The sequence below is a fragment of the Mytilus californianus genome, unplaced genomic scaffold, assembly GCF_021869535.1.
Source record: "Mytilus californianus isolate M0D057914Y unplaced genomic scaffold, xbMytCali1.0.p SCAF_4, whole genome shotgun sequence".
Lineage (NCBI taxonomy): Eukaryota > Metazoa > Mollusca > Bivalvia > Mytilida > Mytilidae > Mytilus > Mytilus californianus.
The window spans coordinates 56233783-56249565 of record NW_026262690.1 but is presented as its reverse complement, the minus strand read 5'-3'; the positions used below and the strand labels follow the sequence as shown (position 1 = coordinate 56249565).

Below are 15783 nucleotides of genomic sequence, written 5' to 3'. Positions count from 1 at the left end.
CAGTACGTGATCATTTGTTTTCAAACACACCTTCTCTGTTTTGAAACTTATAAAGGTATGGATCTCGGCCTATTTGTTTGGTTGAATATAAATGTGAATTCATAGAGTTTCAAAATCAACAGTAAGCCCTATTTTTGTGTGTGTGTAAATAGTCTAATCTTTAGATAGATGCTTAAATTAAAATCATTAATAAGAAGAAAAAAGTGCAACTTAAGCACGCCTGAATGTAAAAAGGTGTACCCGACTTATTCGTTCACGATAAGAATTTACCGATTTCGGTATTTTAACAAAACTGTTTACGAGGGCAAATAAATAAATGAGCGCTATCAAATCAACATTTAAATTTACGTGGATTTTTCCAAAAGAATTTATGAGTATGCACCATCAGGATTCAAAAATATTTCAACCTGTTCTTATTAGATGTTATTTCATTATAATTCTTTAAAAACTTACAAGTCGAAGATGCTAGCTTTTGTGAATTGAATTAATAAGTATATAATATTAAGATGAAAACAAAAAAAAACTTCATACAAGGTCATCTTTATTCTCAAGTACAAATGTAGAAAGTTTATATAAATAGTTTATGCCGTAGCCACAGCCGGATTTGTATTTGTATCCCTTGTATCGGATTCTTCTTTCATTCTTTTCAAAAATGATTAATCTAAGGTTAATATTTTTTTTTAATTTAAACTGTGTTAGCCACCGATCTTGTTCATTTCTTACTATATAGAGATGAAGTTTTTTTTTTAGAAAATTAATGTTCTTTATTCTAATATATTGGCTGTATCTGCCTTTTACAAATAAGACAATAACATTAATTGAAAAACGAGACGTGGAATGGTTTTCACTGAGAGGACTTTCAAACAAAGTCCAAATGAAATAGATTTGACCAACTATTGGTTAGTATACAATTCACAATGAACAAAACCCATACCGTATCAAAATTGCCTGATTTATGACAAAATCATAAACAAATATGCCAGGCAGCAACTTACGACAGCCGCTATATTACATGTTCCTGACAAGGGACAGACACATATATATTGAGGCGGGTTAAACAGAGTGTGAGCACTCAAACCTCCCTTAACATGGTGCCGTGGTGTAGCAATACAACATTTTTTTGCAGAGAATGATAATTCATTTATATTTCATTTTATCTGAAAGTTGAAAGTTATTCATTTACTTAATGGTTCTAAATATCCAATGCGGAAAAAAATCTCTTGCCATTACCGCCTTCCTTCCCTCCACCCACAACCCATCCCCGAAATGTTCATCACTTATATACAAATGCTGACTAATGTTGTATGGTTAAAACATTTGGTTGAGGCAATCTAAAGTTTGAGAACAGAAACGACAGCTTCAGCTTTTTTTCATTTATAAAAGGGCATAGCTCAAGAACGGTAACAGTGACGCTACCCAATTTATAACTTGATCTGTGTTTTGTTGTGATAAGCATTTCGTGTAAGTTTTAAAACATTTGGTTAAGGCATACTAAAGTTAGAGAACGGAAACCAATTATTGGGACTTTCTGGACGGACGGGAGAGACGGGTCGGACGGACATGGGTAACATTTAACGCTACGTCAGAGCAGAACAACAGGTCAGTAAAACAGTGACATGCCTTTCCGAAAGTTACAACATTTGCCAGCTTTTGTATATGCCGTATTCATATTGTATACATCAGGTATGTAAAAGATGTAATAGGACTGTGTCCATGCCTAATATTGTGTATACATCTTAAATGGTGTCAAGCGAATTGTATTTTTATCAAATGCATAATTAGATATTTGAACCTAATACTTTATTTTCTTTAAAAAGACTGCAAATAAATATTTTGAAATTAGCAAGTTGCCATACAGTTGAAAACAAGTTGCCATACAGTAAATTTGTCAACATGAGCAAGTTGCCGTACCCTAGACTTTATTTTTGATGGTCTATATTCTTTAAAAACGTTCATTTTGACAACAAATTTCAGTAAATATGATGTCACACTATAATAATCTAAAAAAGTGTCTGGAAAAATAATGAAAAACAGTTGAATATCTTGCCAATGGGGCGACAGAGGACGATCGACCTCGAAATTTTCAGGTACTAAGTGGCAAGTTCTTGAGTATAACACAAAATCTTGTCTTAATTTTGTACTTATCGGCCTAATAATTTAAAGAATTATATATCAGAAAATCATTTCTTAAGCGATACCCTCGTCAAATCAGTAGAAATGCTTTAAATTGAATGAATTCTTACCTTGATTACTTTTTTTTCCATTTCTCTCCGCTTCGTTAGTACCCAATTTCCGGTGGCGATGATACACAGTGATTATGAACGATTTCGTTGACTGTAAAATGAATATATGTAATAAAAAGAAATTATTTAAAGAAATTTCCCATATATATATTCCAACAATTTCAAACAAATTATTTGTGACTTTTTGTTCTATCAAGTTTGTGACTTTCTGTCCTGTGACTTTCTGTGCGTTTAATCCACACCTTAAGATCACAAATTACAAGACAAACACCGTACATGCTGGTACTGTGCTGACACACGCGATTGTAGTTTGTCGATGAATTTAGTCTTTTCCTCAGTACTTGCGTCATTGGTAGGTGCATAACATTGAATCAATGACATTTTTGAATATTTCGAGTAGGATCGTGCCTTTATAGCTTTCTAATCAATGGATTGCCATTGTAGAAGAGCCATTTTTGCTTCTTTTCTTAAGAATAGCTCGACTTCCTAATGGGGCTTGTCTGTTCGTCCTGAGTATAATATGGTCTCAACGTGTTAGTGGTAACCCATCTGTTGTCCATCTACATTTGCTTACACCTATACCCTATACTAGCTAGTAAACATATGTTATATTTTCTCATTTCATTGACTACTGTTTTACTTGTTTCCTTCATGCTGAGACCGATTTTTTGGCGTTAAGAGTTCACAAATTTATGTTCTTATCTGCATTTCTGCTTTCGCTACACACATTCATAGGGTCATTTGTATGACGTATGTCCTCGTTCACACAATTTGAAGTTTCTTTTGGTATGGTTTCCCCCATCGTTGACTTTTAGTTTCTAACTTCCTGTCTTGTTTAGAAGTAAGTGACAGTTAAAGCATGTGATGATATTTGTTAGGATTCAGCATTCATGATTGTGCTATTTGTACATTATTTTGTCAACTGTTTTATGCTATTACTTCAATCATAGTTTCTTTGATATTCTCTGTGTTTTAAGTGTTATTGTTTGTAGGTTTTCGGTGAAGACACGTCAGGGTAGTTTCCATGCATACCACAGACTCATTTGCAATTACCATATATGTTCTACTAATAAACTTAAGTTTGCAATACACATTTAATTTTTCTTAAGTCATAAAAAAATAATCCCTTTGAAAGCTTAAAATTGTCATTTTCAAAAATGATATTTTATTCTCAACGTTGGAATTGTGTTTTTTGTAAAACAAATAAAGAATAAAGTTTGCACAATAAAAACACAAGATCAAGCTTAAGTTGTCATAATTTTAAATGTGTCTGAATCTTTTTTATTTACACGCTTTCCCTAACCTTCAACTTCTTTGAAAAAAAAACCATCATATTAAGTAGAGGACTAAGCTTTGAGAAGTCTATGTGTAGATAAAAACACGCATACGGATGGAGGTAGCCAGATGATTTTGATCTAGTGTATAGACCAGTTTATTGTTTGTTTTTGATAATTATTAATAAGGGCATGGAAGCACTTTATTGATAATATAATTACTACCATGGTACGGAAATGAAAACAAGTTGGTTTAGTATGGTCAAGGTGTGGGAATAGGGCTAAGTTGTTAATTTCAACCAAAGCAGACAACATATCAAAATGGAAAAACAAATCTCTTATATATGGTATATTATCGGCTATATTAATACCCATACTATGAGAAAATCATTTTAGCAAGGTAATCGTCAGATCTTCATTTTGTACTGCGTTTCTAAAAGATGGGCGAGGTGACTGTGTTTTGTGGTGAGCATGGAAGTGTAATAGGTTAAGGATTTGATTAATGGCTGAAAAATAAAATCGAGGAAGGTTGATGTTGTGACCTTCGAAGCCTACAAACCAGCCAGGCAGAATAAACACAAGGATAAAACACATCCATAATGAATAACCTGCAAACAGTGTGTGGCCAATTTTTGTCGAGCCTGCGACTTTTGTCGCAGAAAGCTCGACATAGGGATAGTGATCCGGCGGCGGCGACGGCGGCGTTAGCTAACTTCTTAAAAGCTTTATATTTTAGAAGGTGGAAGACCTGGATGCTTCATACTTTGTATATAGATGCCTTATGTTACGAAGTTTCCATCTGTCACATGTCCATTGCCCTTGACTTCATTTTCATGGTTCAGTGACTACTTGAAAAAAAGTTAAGATTTTTTGTAATGTTAATTTCTCTCTTATTATGAGTAATAGGATAACTATATTTGGTATGTGCGTACCTTGCAAGGTCCTCATGCCCGTCAGACAGTTTTCACTTGACTTCGACCTCGTTTCATGGATCAGTGAACAAGGTTAAGTTTTGGTGGTCAAGTCCATATCTCAGATACTAGAAGCAATAGGTCTAGCATATTCGATGTATGGAAGGACTGTTAGGTGTACATGTCCAACTGGCAGGTGTCATCTGACCTTGACCTCATTTTCATGGTTCAGTGGTTATAGTTAAGTTTTGTGTTTTGGTCTGTTTTTCTTATACTGTATGCAATAGGTCTACTGTATTTGGTGTATGGAATGATTGTAAGGTGTACATGTTTAGCTGGCAGGTGTCTTCTGACCTTGACCTCATATTCATGGTTCAGTAGTCAAAGTTAAGTTTTTGAGTTTTGGTCTTTTTTTCTAATACTATATGCAATAGGTCATCTATATTTGGTGTATGGAAATATTTTATGATGTACATGTCAGTCTTGCAGGTTTTATTTGACCTTGACCTCAATTCACGGTTCATTGCTCAGTGTTAAGTTTTTGTGTTTTGGTCTGTTTTTCTAATACTATAAGCAATAGGTCAACTATATGTGTTGTACGGAAGGATTGCAAGCTGTACATGTCTGCCTGGCATGGTTCATCTGACCTAGACCTCATTTTCATGGTTCATTGGTCAATGTTTAGTTTTCGTGGTTAAGTCTGTATCTTAGAAACTATAAACAATAGGTCAACTATATTTAGTGTATTGAATGGTTGTAAGGTGTACATGTATTTCTTGTTTGGTTTATATGACCTTGACCTCATTTTCTTGGATCATGTTAAGTGTGTGTGATAGTTGTAGTAAAGCTTTATATTTAGGACTATCAACATAATATCAATGATTAGTAAAGAAGGCGAGACATTTCATCGTGTGCACTCTTGTTAACATTAATACATATTTTTGTTCAAAGCTGATTTAGCTTGCCACAATAAGTTTATAATGTTTAATTTTGTACAAAATAACGCGTAGGGACATATGAATTATATGACTAAAGTTCAAATATCACCTTAAAAATCAAAATTCTTTCATTTCAGAAATATCATTTGTATTTTTTTTTACCTCAGACTATACAGCATACCAGCAAGCGGACACAAAATAATGTAAAACACAAAGTTTGCCTTAATAACTGCATACACAAAAACCTTCTCTTTAGCACTAGGAAAGAACCTAAAACAATGTGGTACCAAAACCTACATCTTAAACACATTAACAAAGCATGAAACCATAAATAGATATACCAAAAACATTCCTGTCAAAATGTTGCTTCTTTCTAAATGTTACCATTTATTGATAGCTAGGATACTTTATTTGAATTCGACATTGTATAAACATATAAACAAAAGCTTTGATGAGCTTTTATCAAATATAAAAACGTATACAAAAACCACTAAAAAAACAAAGCATCATACACTTATAAAACATACAACTGAATACAGCCATGCATAAAGCAAATAAAACAGATCTTTTTAGAAAGCTTAAATAAAAATTAAGATAGAACTGTCACATAAATCTCAAACAACAGCCAATGTGGCAAACGATTCTCTGGACAGTTGTCTGGAACACCCGAAGGCAGATCAGCAGCTGTAAAAATATGAAAATTTATATAAATAGGCACTTGAAAGCAAAGCAATTCTCACAAACTTAAAATTGAGCTAATAGACATATTTAGAAAGCAATTAAACAAATAATCAAATGATAAATAAAGTCATCATAGAAACCAGAATAAAAAAGACAATTTCATGTCTTTATAATGTTTCTAAATTGGTATATAATTTCCCCCAAATATTTAGTATTACTATTATTTACTTCTCGTTATTATTACATTTGGAACCTTGGATTCTATTGTACAGCGGTGTTATAATTACTACTCATTTGGGAGCAGTTTAGGTTTAAGTTTTTAAAAATATTTAAGTTCAAAAAAATATCATTGGTTCTGATTCTGGTAATTTTTAAATCATATTTTGCTAATTTCTTGGATTTCAAATCATTTACTTGGATGTTTAGATCATTCATGCAATATATCCGTTTTAATTATATAATTTTCATGATTTAAATTCACATACTTCCATTGCAGCCAATTATTAATCTGTTCAGCTTTATTCAGAGTGTTAGGTAGTTATGATTTATATGTAGGCATTACTACATAGAGCTCTGATTTACTACTACATTTACAACAAGGACAATAATTATAAAATACCTAGAATTCGTCTGATGACTATTATTTCATAATTTTTTGCTGAAGGTTATTTCATTATTTTCTGATGTAGGTTATTTCATAATTTTCTGATGAAGGTTATTTCATAATTTTTTGCTGAAGGTTATTTCATAATTTTCTGATGAAGGTTATTTCATAATTTTCTGAAGAAGGTTATTTCATAATTTTATGCTGAAGGTTATTTCATAATTTTCTGATGAAGGTTATTTCATAATTTTCTGATGAAGATTATTCCAAAAATATAGGTAAGCACTGTAAATTGGCATCACATACTTAATATTCAGGTATTTAGGGTCATGTTCATTTTAAAGAGATTTTTCCATATTGAAATTATTTGCAAATAGTTTAAGATAAATGAAGGGATAATTTGAGAAACAATCAATAAAAGAAGAAGACATTGAGGTAGTGTTGCACGCTGTACATCTTTATGCTTAAACCGCATAAGTGTCAGATTTTGTATTTATTTCATCTTTTTGCTTAGATATCGTTTTTTTATTTTTCAGAGTAAAAAGCGACTAGAAATTAGAAAAGTAGTTGTTTGACAAAATGGTAACCTATAGAAAACATTTTACTGGAAATATCGATTAGACGATACATTCTGATAAACACACATCAGGTTTAAGTCACTTTTAATTAGAGACAGTTTAAGAGCATCCGGTGTAAAACAACTGCTGAGAAACACCTGATAAGAATATTCTTATGGAAGTTACAGAAGTCAACGTTTGACACGACATTATAAGAATAGTTCTGTGAATATAAGCCGAAAGAAACAATTCAAGTTTAATAGCAGAAATCAGCTATTAGGAGCGTTGTTTGAAATAAAGGCTCAATGTCCAAACACATAGCAATATAGCAATATACACAAAACTTTGACTATCGTAGTATATGCTCGCTCTTGGGATAAGTTGTCAGAAGTTGCTGTTAACAACGTATGATGCTGTAAAGTAATATTTGAATATGTCTGTTTGTAAGACTGAAATACCAAATGTAGCTTTCATGCAGTTTGATATCTCGCTCTCTCAACAATACAAAAGTAAGCTCTGTCTGACGAGAGAAGCAATATAATATGTGCTGCTGTTTTTTTGTTTTTTTTTTATATGAATAGGGCATTTTTACTCATATTTCCGTCATTGATTATCTTGTACAAAGAGGTATGACAATTGCCCATGTATTTGTTTACTCGCATACTCAAAGTTGGAAACATTGATGTCATCGACTGGAATTATCTAAACTTTTGAAAATATCAATGATTGCCTGTAAAAGTTTCTATGGAAAGGCGCCCGGAACCAAAATCTTTTATGCTTAGTTAAATTATGGTTTTGTTTTGGATTCTTTTCTTGTCCATTTTTTATTTAAACATTGTCAAAAATTGATTAAAATTGCAGTTTTGAGACATATATAAGTATTTATAAATCAATTGAATGTTTTATTAATTTGATATAATATTGCTTATTATTCAAAGCCGAAAACATTTATATGATAATGATTATTTTTTAATGAATCGATGACCTTTTGAAAATTAACATAGCGGATAAGTGAATACAAGGAAAAATTGTCTGACCTCTTTATTTGATCCTCATTTCAAATCACATTCATACCTCCGATGAACTACGTAGGGAAATAGAAAACTGAGACAATTTGATACTAAATGAGCAACTGGGAATATATGAATAAAAAAAAAATGGAACGCATGCATGAATATATCTGATATAACGAACAAAACACAACCTGAATGCTACTCTTTATTTTACAACAATGTAATCATGTGAAATACTTAGTCCAATATATATCTACAAACACGTCAAATATAAAGATGACTAATATATTTGAAAACAAAAGATGGGCGGACTAAACATTCAAAACTGCTTTAATCAAAGGTTGAATTTATGTCCTCAGGAACACTGCAGTGATAATTATATTTCCTCTTCAATAAAAAATACAATGTTCATGCAATTTTTGGGAAAGAGATATGTTTTAATATAGAAAAATTCTTTGTTTCATGTTCATAATTTGTTGCATACATGCACAAACAGATAAAAATTTCTGCTGAACACTTTTACTGATCTGAACGAGCTCGAACTAGATTATTTTGAATGAAGATAGCATACTGGCATTACTATAAATAAAAAAATGAGTTATTTTTTTTACAGATTTTTTTGCATAAAATGAATGTAAATGCTTCCAAAAATTATTAACACATCTATATATAGTATTTCGAACTTCTTAATGACAGTAGTATTTTGTCCCATGACATTATATCTCATCGACACCGGTTACTCGAGAATCTAATTTCAGCTCGTTTTGTACACAGACATTCAACTTTTTGATTATAACCTGATATAAGGGGTTTGAACCCTATTTCAAACTTACTTTAACCCATGTCGATTATGTACCTTCTGACGTTATACCATTTGCATTCATTGAAACTATGGCAGGTTTTCACATAGTAAGATTTATCTATGATCGAAAATTACTTTATAAAATATTTACTGTATTTTTCCATTATAAGAACATACAATACTCCTTTTTTTTTATTTAATCATAACTTTATGTCAGCAATTCAGCAACATTGTACCTTTCTTTCTTAATCAATTTCCGAAATATCGTTTGGTAAGTTGGAATAACAAAAACTTCATTTTGCTTATCAACCACATTGTTTATCTGTTTAAACTTTTATACGCATCACACAAATAGTTATGGAGGTGATAACGTAATAATTTACGTTCCCAAGAAAAACTCAATGTCTATATGCATATCATAACTGTTATGCTTATTACTTTTCCGCAAAGTGTAAGATTGTTTTACTATATTCAATATGCAGATAGATCATTGTTTTCCTTTTATAACGAAAATGATGATTGCTACAGATTCCACAGATTCTATTATGTCAAACTTGCTTGTACATACAATAAATAATATCCCCTGACATACAATGCTTCAATACATATCAAACTGTAATATTTCAAATTTTGAGAACGACAATGCATGACAAAAATAACAATGCAGTTCTACATGTGAAATTGTTTAGAAGTTACCACAAGTGCCTGTGTATGCACAGGTTGAAATTAAAACTATATTGATGATTCATACACAAAAAAAAAAAATATCTATGAAAATTAAATGCACAAATATTTCGGTGATTGAAGCAGGGTTTTTATTATGTAAAATAGAAATAGAGAAATATATGTATACATAACAATACAATATCAATATATTAAACGGGCATTAGCCGTCAAATTCGTGTTAACAGATTTGACCCAAATTCTGATACTTTATTTACAGCATATACGTATATTCAAATCACAAAAAGTCCAAAAGAAACAATTAACAGTGCACGGGCTCGCTATAATGTATCAGCATTTCGTGCGTATTATTATAGAACAGACGCCACCTAGTTGTCCATCGAGATGACCTCCGAAGACTGCCGACAGTCATTTAACCTAGTATAAACATAAATATAAATAGATAGCAAACACGTGCAACCGGATTTTGAAGTTCTGTTTGATTTTATGTTATGGTTAAATATATATGTAAAATCATCGTTTTACCTAAGAATGATTTTTGTTGGCTGGACCAGTCAAAACAAATTTTGTTTCTAGTGTCTCCCTGATTTCACTTTTCAATGTTGACATTCTTGTCTTTTTAGTGAATGAACCACATGCCATGCAGATCACATGTGCAACCCGTTTCCACTAAAGGTTGAGTTAAAGGTTATATAAATACGGATTCAAATTAGTTGAATTATTGACTTGCAAGTCAATAATACACCTGTGAATTTTTTTTAGCTTATTTTGATGAAATTAGACCAAATTGACTGCTAATAGCGAAATATTATTTCTATATTCCGCTTTTGTAAACATGTAAATATTTTATTGTTATGCCGAATTCGTAGCTATCGCCCCTTTAAATAATACATTCCTGTAGAATTTGATCTTTTTACTGAAATTTTGAAGAAAAAAATATTAAACCTCAAGAAATTGATTATTTCGACCCATTTTGATGGTCATTAGTAGACTGAAATGAACGTCAAAGAGGCAAAGTTCTTTCTTTGTTTATACATAGTTTTATTGGTAGAAGCAGATACCAAATGGACAATTAAAGGCCATAAGTGGAATAGAGAAAGAAAACATCATGATAAAAAGACGACGAAAATGCAAACAACAGTCTACATAACACTTCACGGAAAACTTAATATAGAGTAACACGAACTACCAAAAACCGGGAATAATCTTAGGTGTCCTTGTATGGTACGCATCTATGAGTCTATCACTAGTGGAATCAATCGTGTTACTCATTACCAGTAAAAATTCATGACAACTCGCCTTCAGTGATGTCCCAATCGAGGATAAAAGGATGTGACTGTGGCTACAAGTGGAACATGTCCGTGGTCGACTTTGACCAAATATTCTAAAAGGTCAAGTTGGCTTTATCAGTTAGGAAACCAACATAACCTTGCAAAGCCCTACTAGTACCATTCTTAGTTTGTTTATGTATAAATCATAACACATGATCTGCAGATAAATATTAATGCATCCGTAATTAATGTGTTGCGCTTGCATCTATACTTAGTATATAAGCTTCTGATGAATTATTTATCTGCTTTATTTGATCATTGATTACATCGAAATGACTGTTCAGCTTCAATCAAAAAATGAATGCAAGACTACTGTATATGATGAATGTAATTTGTTTGCTGCTGAGTGAAATTTCACAAAACAAAATAAAACATCATAATTATCATTATTTGAAGTTCTTTAATATACTTTTTTGTATTAGTAAAACGAAGATGTAGAGTGTGCCAATGAAACAGCATCCCAACGACATGAAGACCTTAAAGACATCTAGAGGTCAAAATCTTTGAAAAAAGATAGCAGATGTCTATATAGAATGTAACAAGCTTTAAATCGCCTCGAGTCTGAAGTGTGTACGTGTGATTGTCAGTAAAAAACACGAAGTATCAAACTACTTAATAGTAACCGAAAATCCCAAGGAAGAAAATGTCTACTGAAACTCATATATTGTTCTGTTTTTTTTTTCTTCTAGTAATTTTGTTACTTAGTTTGATTGTAATACGCTGAACGTCCTGTATTTCAAGACCGAATTCTTATCGCAAAAAAAAACCAAAAAAAAAATAGATAAAAAATAGGGGGGGGGGGAGTGAAAAGCAAATGAAGATCAGGAACAATATTCTAAATAGAGACAGAAGAATTCGGTCTTAATTATTTCATGCATATTCAAGATGTCATGTACTCCATTATGAACATATGTTCATACATGCGATAGATTGCTTTGCTTTTTTGTTACTCTAAACCGTACTCAAATGTATTACCTCTTATCTGAGACATGTATATGTAGTACCTATATATGTCTCTGCTGTTATCAATTACTGATTCTTTTAAACTGAAATGTAGCATTACTTCTGGTGTTTGCGTGTGCCTTAGTTTGAAAGAAAACAAGGTTTGAGAAACTCTACAAAAGAAAACATAATAAAAGAGGGACGAAAGATACAAGAGGGACAGTCAAACTCATAGATCGAAAACAAACTGACAACGCCATGGCCAAAAATAAAAAGACAAACAGACAAATAATAGTATAGATGACACAACATAGAAAACTAAAGACTAAGCAACACGAACCCCACCAAACACTGGGGGTGATCTCAGGTGCTCCGGAAGGGTAAGCAGATCCTGCTCCACATGTGGCACCCGTCGTGTTGCTTATGTTAATACAAATCCGGTAAATAGTCTAATTCGGTAGGTCACATTCGTGAAAAGGGAAGGGTATTGTAGTTACGACATAAGGAACATATCCGATATCATCTGTGAAACGGTTATTCCATAACGGTCAACCAACTCGTGATGGCGTCCGTAAAATTTACGAAGGGATGATTTCAACTTCACCATTTGGAACTCTTGGTTTAATAGCTTCCTTGTGAGCAGCAATCCTCAATCAAGGAAATCATGATAGGAAATACAAGCCCGGGAATATCGTATCAATTGGGAGATATATACTCCGTATGCAGGCGCTGCTGGAATGTTGCTACATAGAAATGGAAAGTTCACAATTGGGAAGCTGAAATCATCTCTTTTGTCGAAAAGTTTTGTTTTCAACCGACCCTCATTGTCAATTTCTAGATGTAAGTCAAGATATGAGGCAGACAAACAAACGCACTTTTTATGAAAGCATTCTGTCAACAGTTAAAAATTGTAAAAACTAGTTAACTTTCAAATTGTCTCCTTACGCTCAATTGATTTAGTGCAGTATTATATGTATAATCAAAGAAGTATCAGATTCACATATGTCAGTCAAATGAATATTTAAGTAAACATGTGGATAGCCTAAGACAACTTTTTTTTTATTTAGCTTTATCGTCATTGTCTTATGATCACATTGATTGTTAGTTTAGTGTGACGTCCATTGCGTTGAACTAGTATACATTATTTTTTAGGGGCCAGCTGAAGCCCGCCTCCGGGTGATGGATTTTCTCGCTGCGTTGAAGACCCATTGGCGGCCTTAGGCTGTTTTCTGCTCTCTGACCAGGTTGTTCTCTCGTTGACACATTCCCCGTTTCCATTCTTAATTCTATGTATTTCAATCGACAATAAGTGTGATTTTCACGGTAGGTATAGTGTCCGGTTGAGATCGTGTTTTTTCTAGTGAATCGGTTCACTTTTTCCGAGTGTAGATCAGGTTTTTTCGAGTGATATTACATGAGATCAGATCGATTTGTTACTATTTCGCGAATATAATTGTTATATTCGTGACTGTTCATCTTATTGTGAATTCTATACATTGGCACTAATATCGATTTTGTCATCAGCAAATTAAAACATAACTAAATTTGTATTCTTTTCAAACGGGATGTATAAAGACACACCCATGTTCATTTTGATCTATAAAGAGGTTAAACTCCTAACTATCCTACTGCCTGTCGATACATTTAATTTTGGCATTGCACAAATCATGTCTTCTTTGAATGTCCATGACGTTAAAATACTAAATCCCTGAGATGTGTTTTAGTTGATTTTAGTCTCTGATGCATGATTTTTTATAATTAATTGTTTTTGGCTTTTAACTAGCTGTCAGTACCTGCGAGTACTCTCAAATCGTACTTTCTTGTTTATTTGACATGTTGATACTAATTGTAATGCTTTTTTGTTATTTAACGTTATTCAGGGTTATATCTGGTCTATATACCAGCTTTGATAAGTGTTTGGTATTACTATAAATTTTCACTTCGTACTATGAACATCAAAATCATTTATTTTGTAAAAATATTTCCTTTCTCTATTTGAACTGTACACGTATACCTAACAACAAAATTATTTTCATTTACCTGTGTTAAAAGTTATTGCAAATGGCTGATATTTTTGTTCGAGCATATTGTTTTTCTTCAATTGTTTAACATTTCATAGCGGTATACCATGTTACTTTTATTATTCTTCCCTTAGTTTATTTATTTTGTACTTAAATTGTATCATAGGTCAAATTTATTTGTTCAGTGTATGTTTACTGGTGTTAATATGTCCTTTGGTTGAGTTAAGCTATTTCAGTTGATATTTTATAGTGTGTCTTTCTATGTTGTGATGTTACACTATTGTTTCAGAAAAAGGGTGAAGGTTTGGTACCATTAAAACGTTTAAACCCGCTGCATGTGTTTGCACCTGTCCTAAGTCAGGAATCTGATGTTCAGTAGTTGTCGTTTGATGATGTGGTTCATAAGTGTTTCTCGTTTCTCGTTTTTTATATAGATTAGACCGTTGGTTTTTCCGTTTGAATGGTTTTACACTAGTAACTTTTGGGGCCCTTTATAGCTTGCTGTTCGGTGTGAGCTAAGGCTCCATGTTGAAGACCGTACTTTGACCTATAATGGTTTACTTTTATAAATTTTGACTTGGATGGAGAGTTGTCTCATTGGCACTCATACCACATCTTCTTATATATATTTGAGCATAAACGACGCATAATTTCCGTGTAGTTCTCTCATAATTCAGTGATTTTTATGGTCCGTGTTTTTTCGAGACCAACATCTAAAACGTCCAGGTTTTTCAACAAATGGTCCGGGTTTATTTTAATATGATATGATAAGAAAGAAGACAATATTTGACTTAAAAATTACTTTTCTAGTTTAAAACTGCTAATTGAACCCTTTTCAATCTAATGATAACTTTCTGTTCTGAAAACATATTACCATAACCTTGCAGTATAAGAATATATACGAAATCATTAGGTCCTTTTTAAAACGTTCTTTAGAACCGAGGAGAGAGACTCATAATCTTTTTAATTTCATGTCATGCTACCGTTGTTTAAACCGTCAATACCGTTTTAATGATTGGTGATATATATATATATATATGGTCGGGTTGTTGTCTCTTTGATACATTCCTCATTTCCATTCTCAATTTTATAGTACAGTGACGAAAAAACATAGGAGCAAGAAAACTAAGGAAAAGCAGTAAAAAATTAGAAAAATTCAATAAAACCCAAATATTTTACTAAAAGAGGCCTCAACCCCCCCCCCCCCCCCCCAAAAAAAAAAATATTCCAATTAACATTTGAATATCTAATAAAAAAAGAGCTGTTGCAATGGTTCTTAACGTGCAGTGAGTGTGGCACTCTCTACACGCCCTATTCTGACCGGACGTGACTGTGTACTTGAACATCCCGCACAGCCAAACGGACGCCCCACTTTGGCAAGGGTTTAACTGCCGGTCGGAGGAGGACCTAAGTGACCATATTTCTATTCCCCAGTCCCCCTTGGAGGTTAAAATTTTAGAAAGGTTTGTTATAAATCATGTCAGTACCGAAGTACTGGCTACTGAGATGATGAATAGCTAGGGGACTTATCCAATGTATTTAATAAACAACGAAATTAATAATCTGTAAGCTTTAATACGAACCTTTTGAAATAATTAAAAAAAAATTTAAATGTGCATATGGTATGCGTACACCTCACAAATATTATTCTTTTAATTTCTGATGGAAACATGTTTCCCTGGGGATATAATTTTGCCAAATTTATATAAAAAAAAATGAAAATTGCAAAAAATACCAAAAAAAATAAAAAAATTGGGGTGCAAAAATAAAAAAAAAGAGATG

General features: G+C 32.4%; 1 protein-coding gene across 1 annotated transcript in view; it reads left to right on the top strand.

Moving 5' to 3' along the window:
* Positions 1-11429, top strand: part of LOC127698478 (regulator of G-protein signaling 7-like) — a 115255-nt gene extending 103826 nt beyond the window's left edge. Inside the window, exon 16 of the mRNA XM_052201962.1 lies at positions 7188-11429. Within this exon, the coding sequence (XP_052057922.1) occupies positions 7188-7226 (39 nt within the window). The 3' untranslated portion in view covers positions 7227-11429. The remainder of the gene's footprint in view (positions 1-7187) is intronic.
* Positions 11430-15783: the final 4354 nt, after the last annotated feature.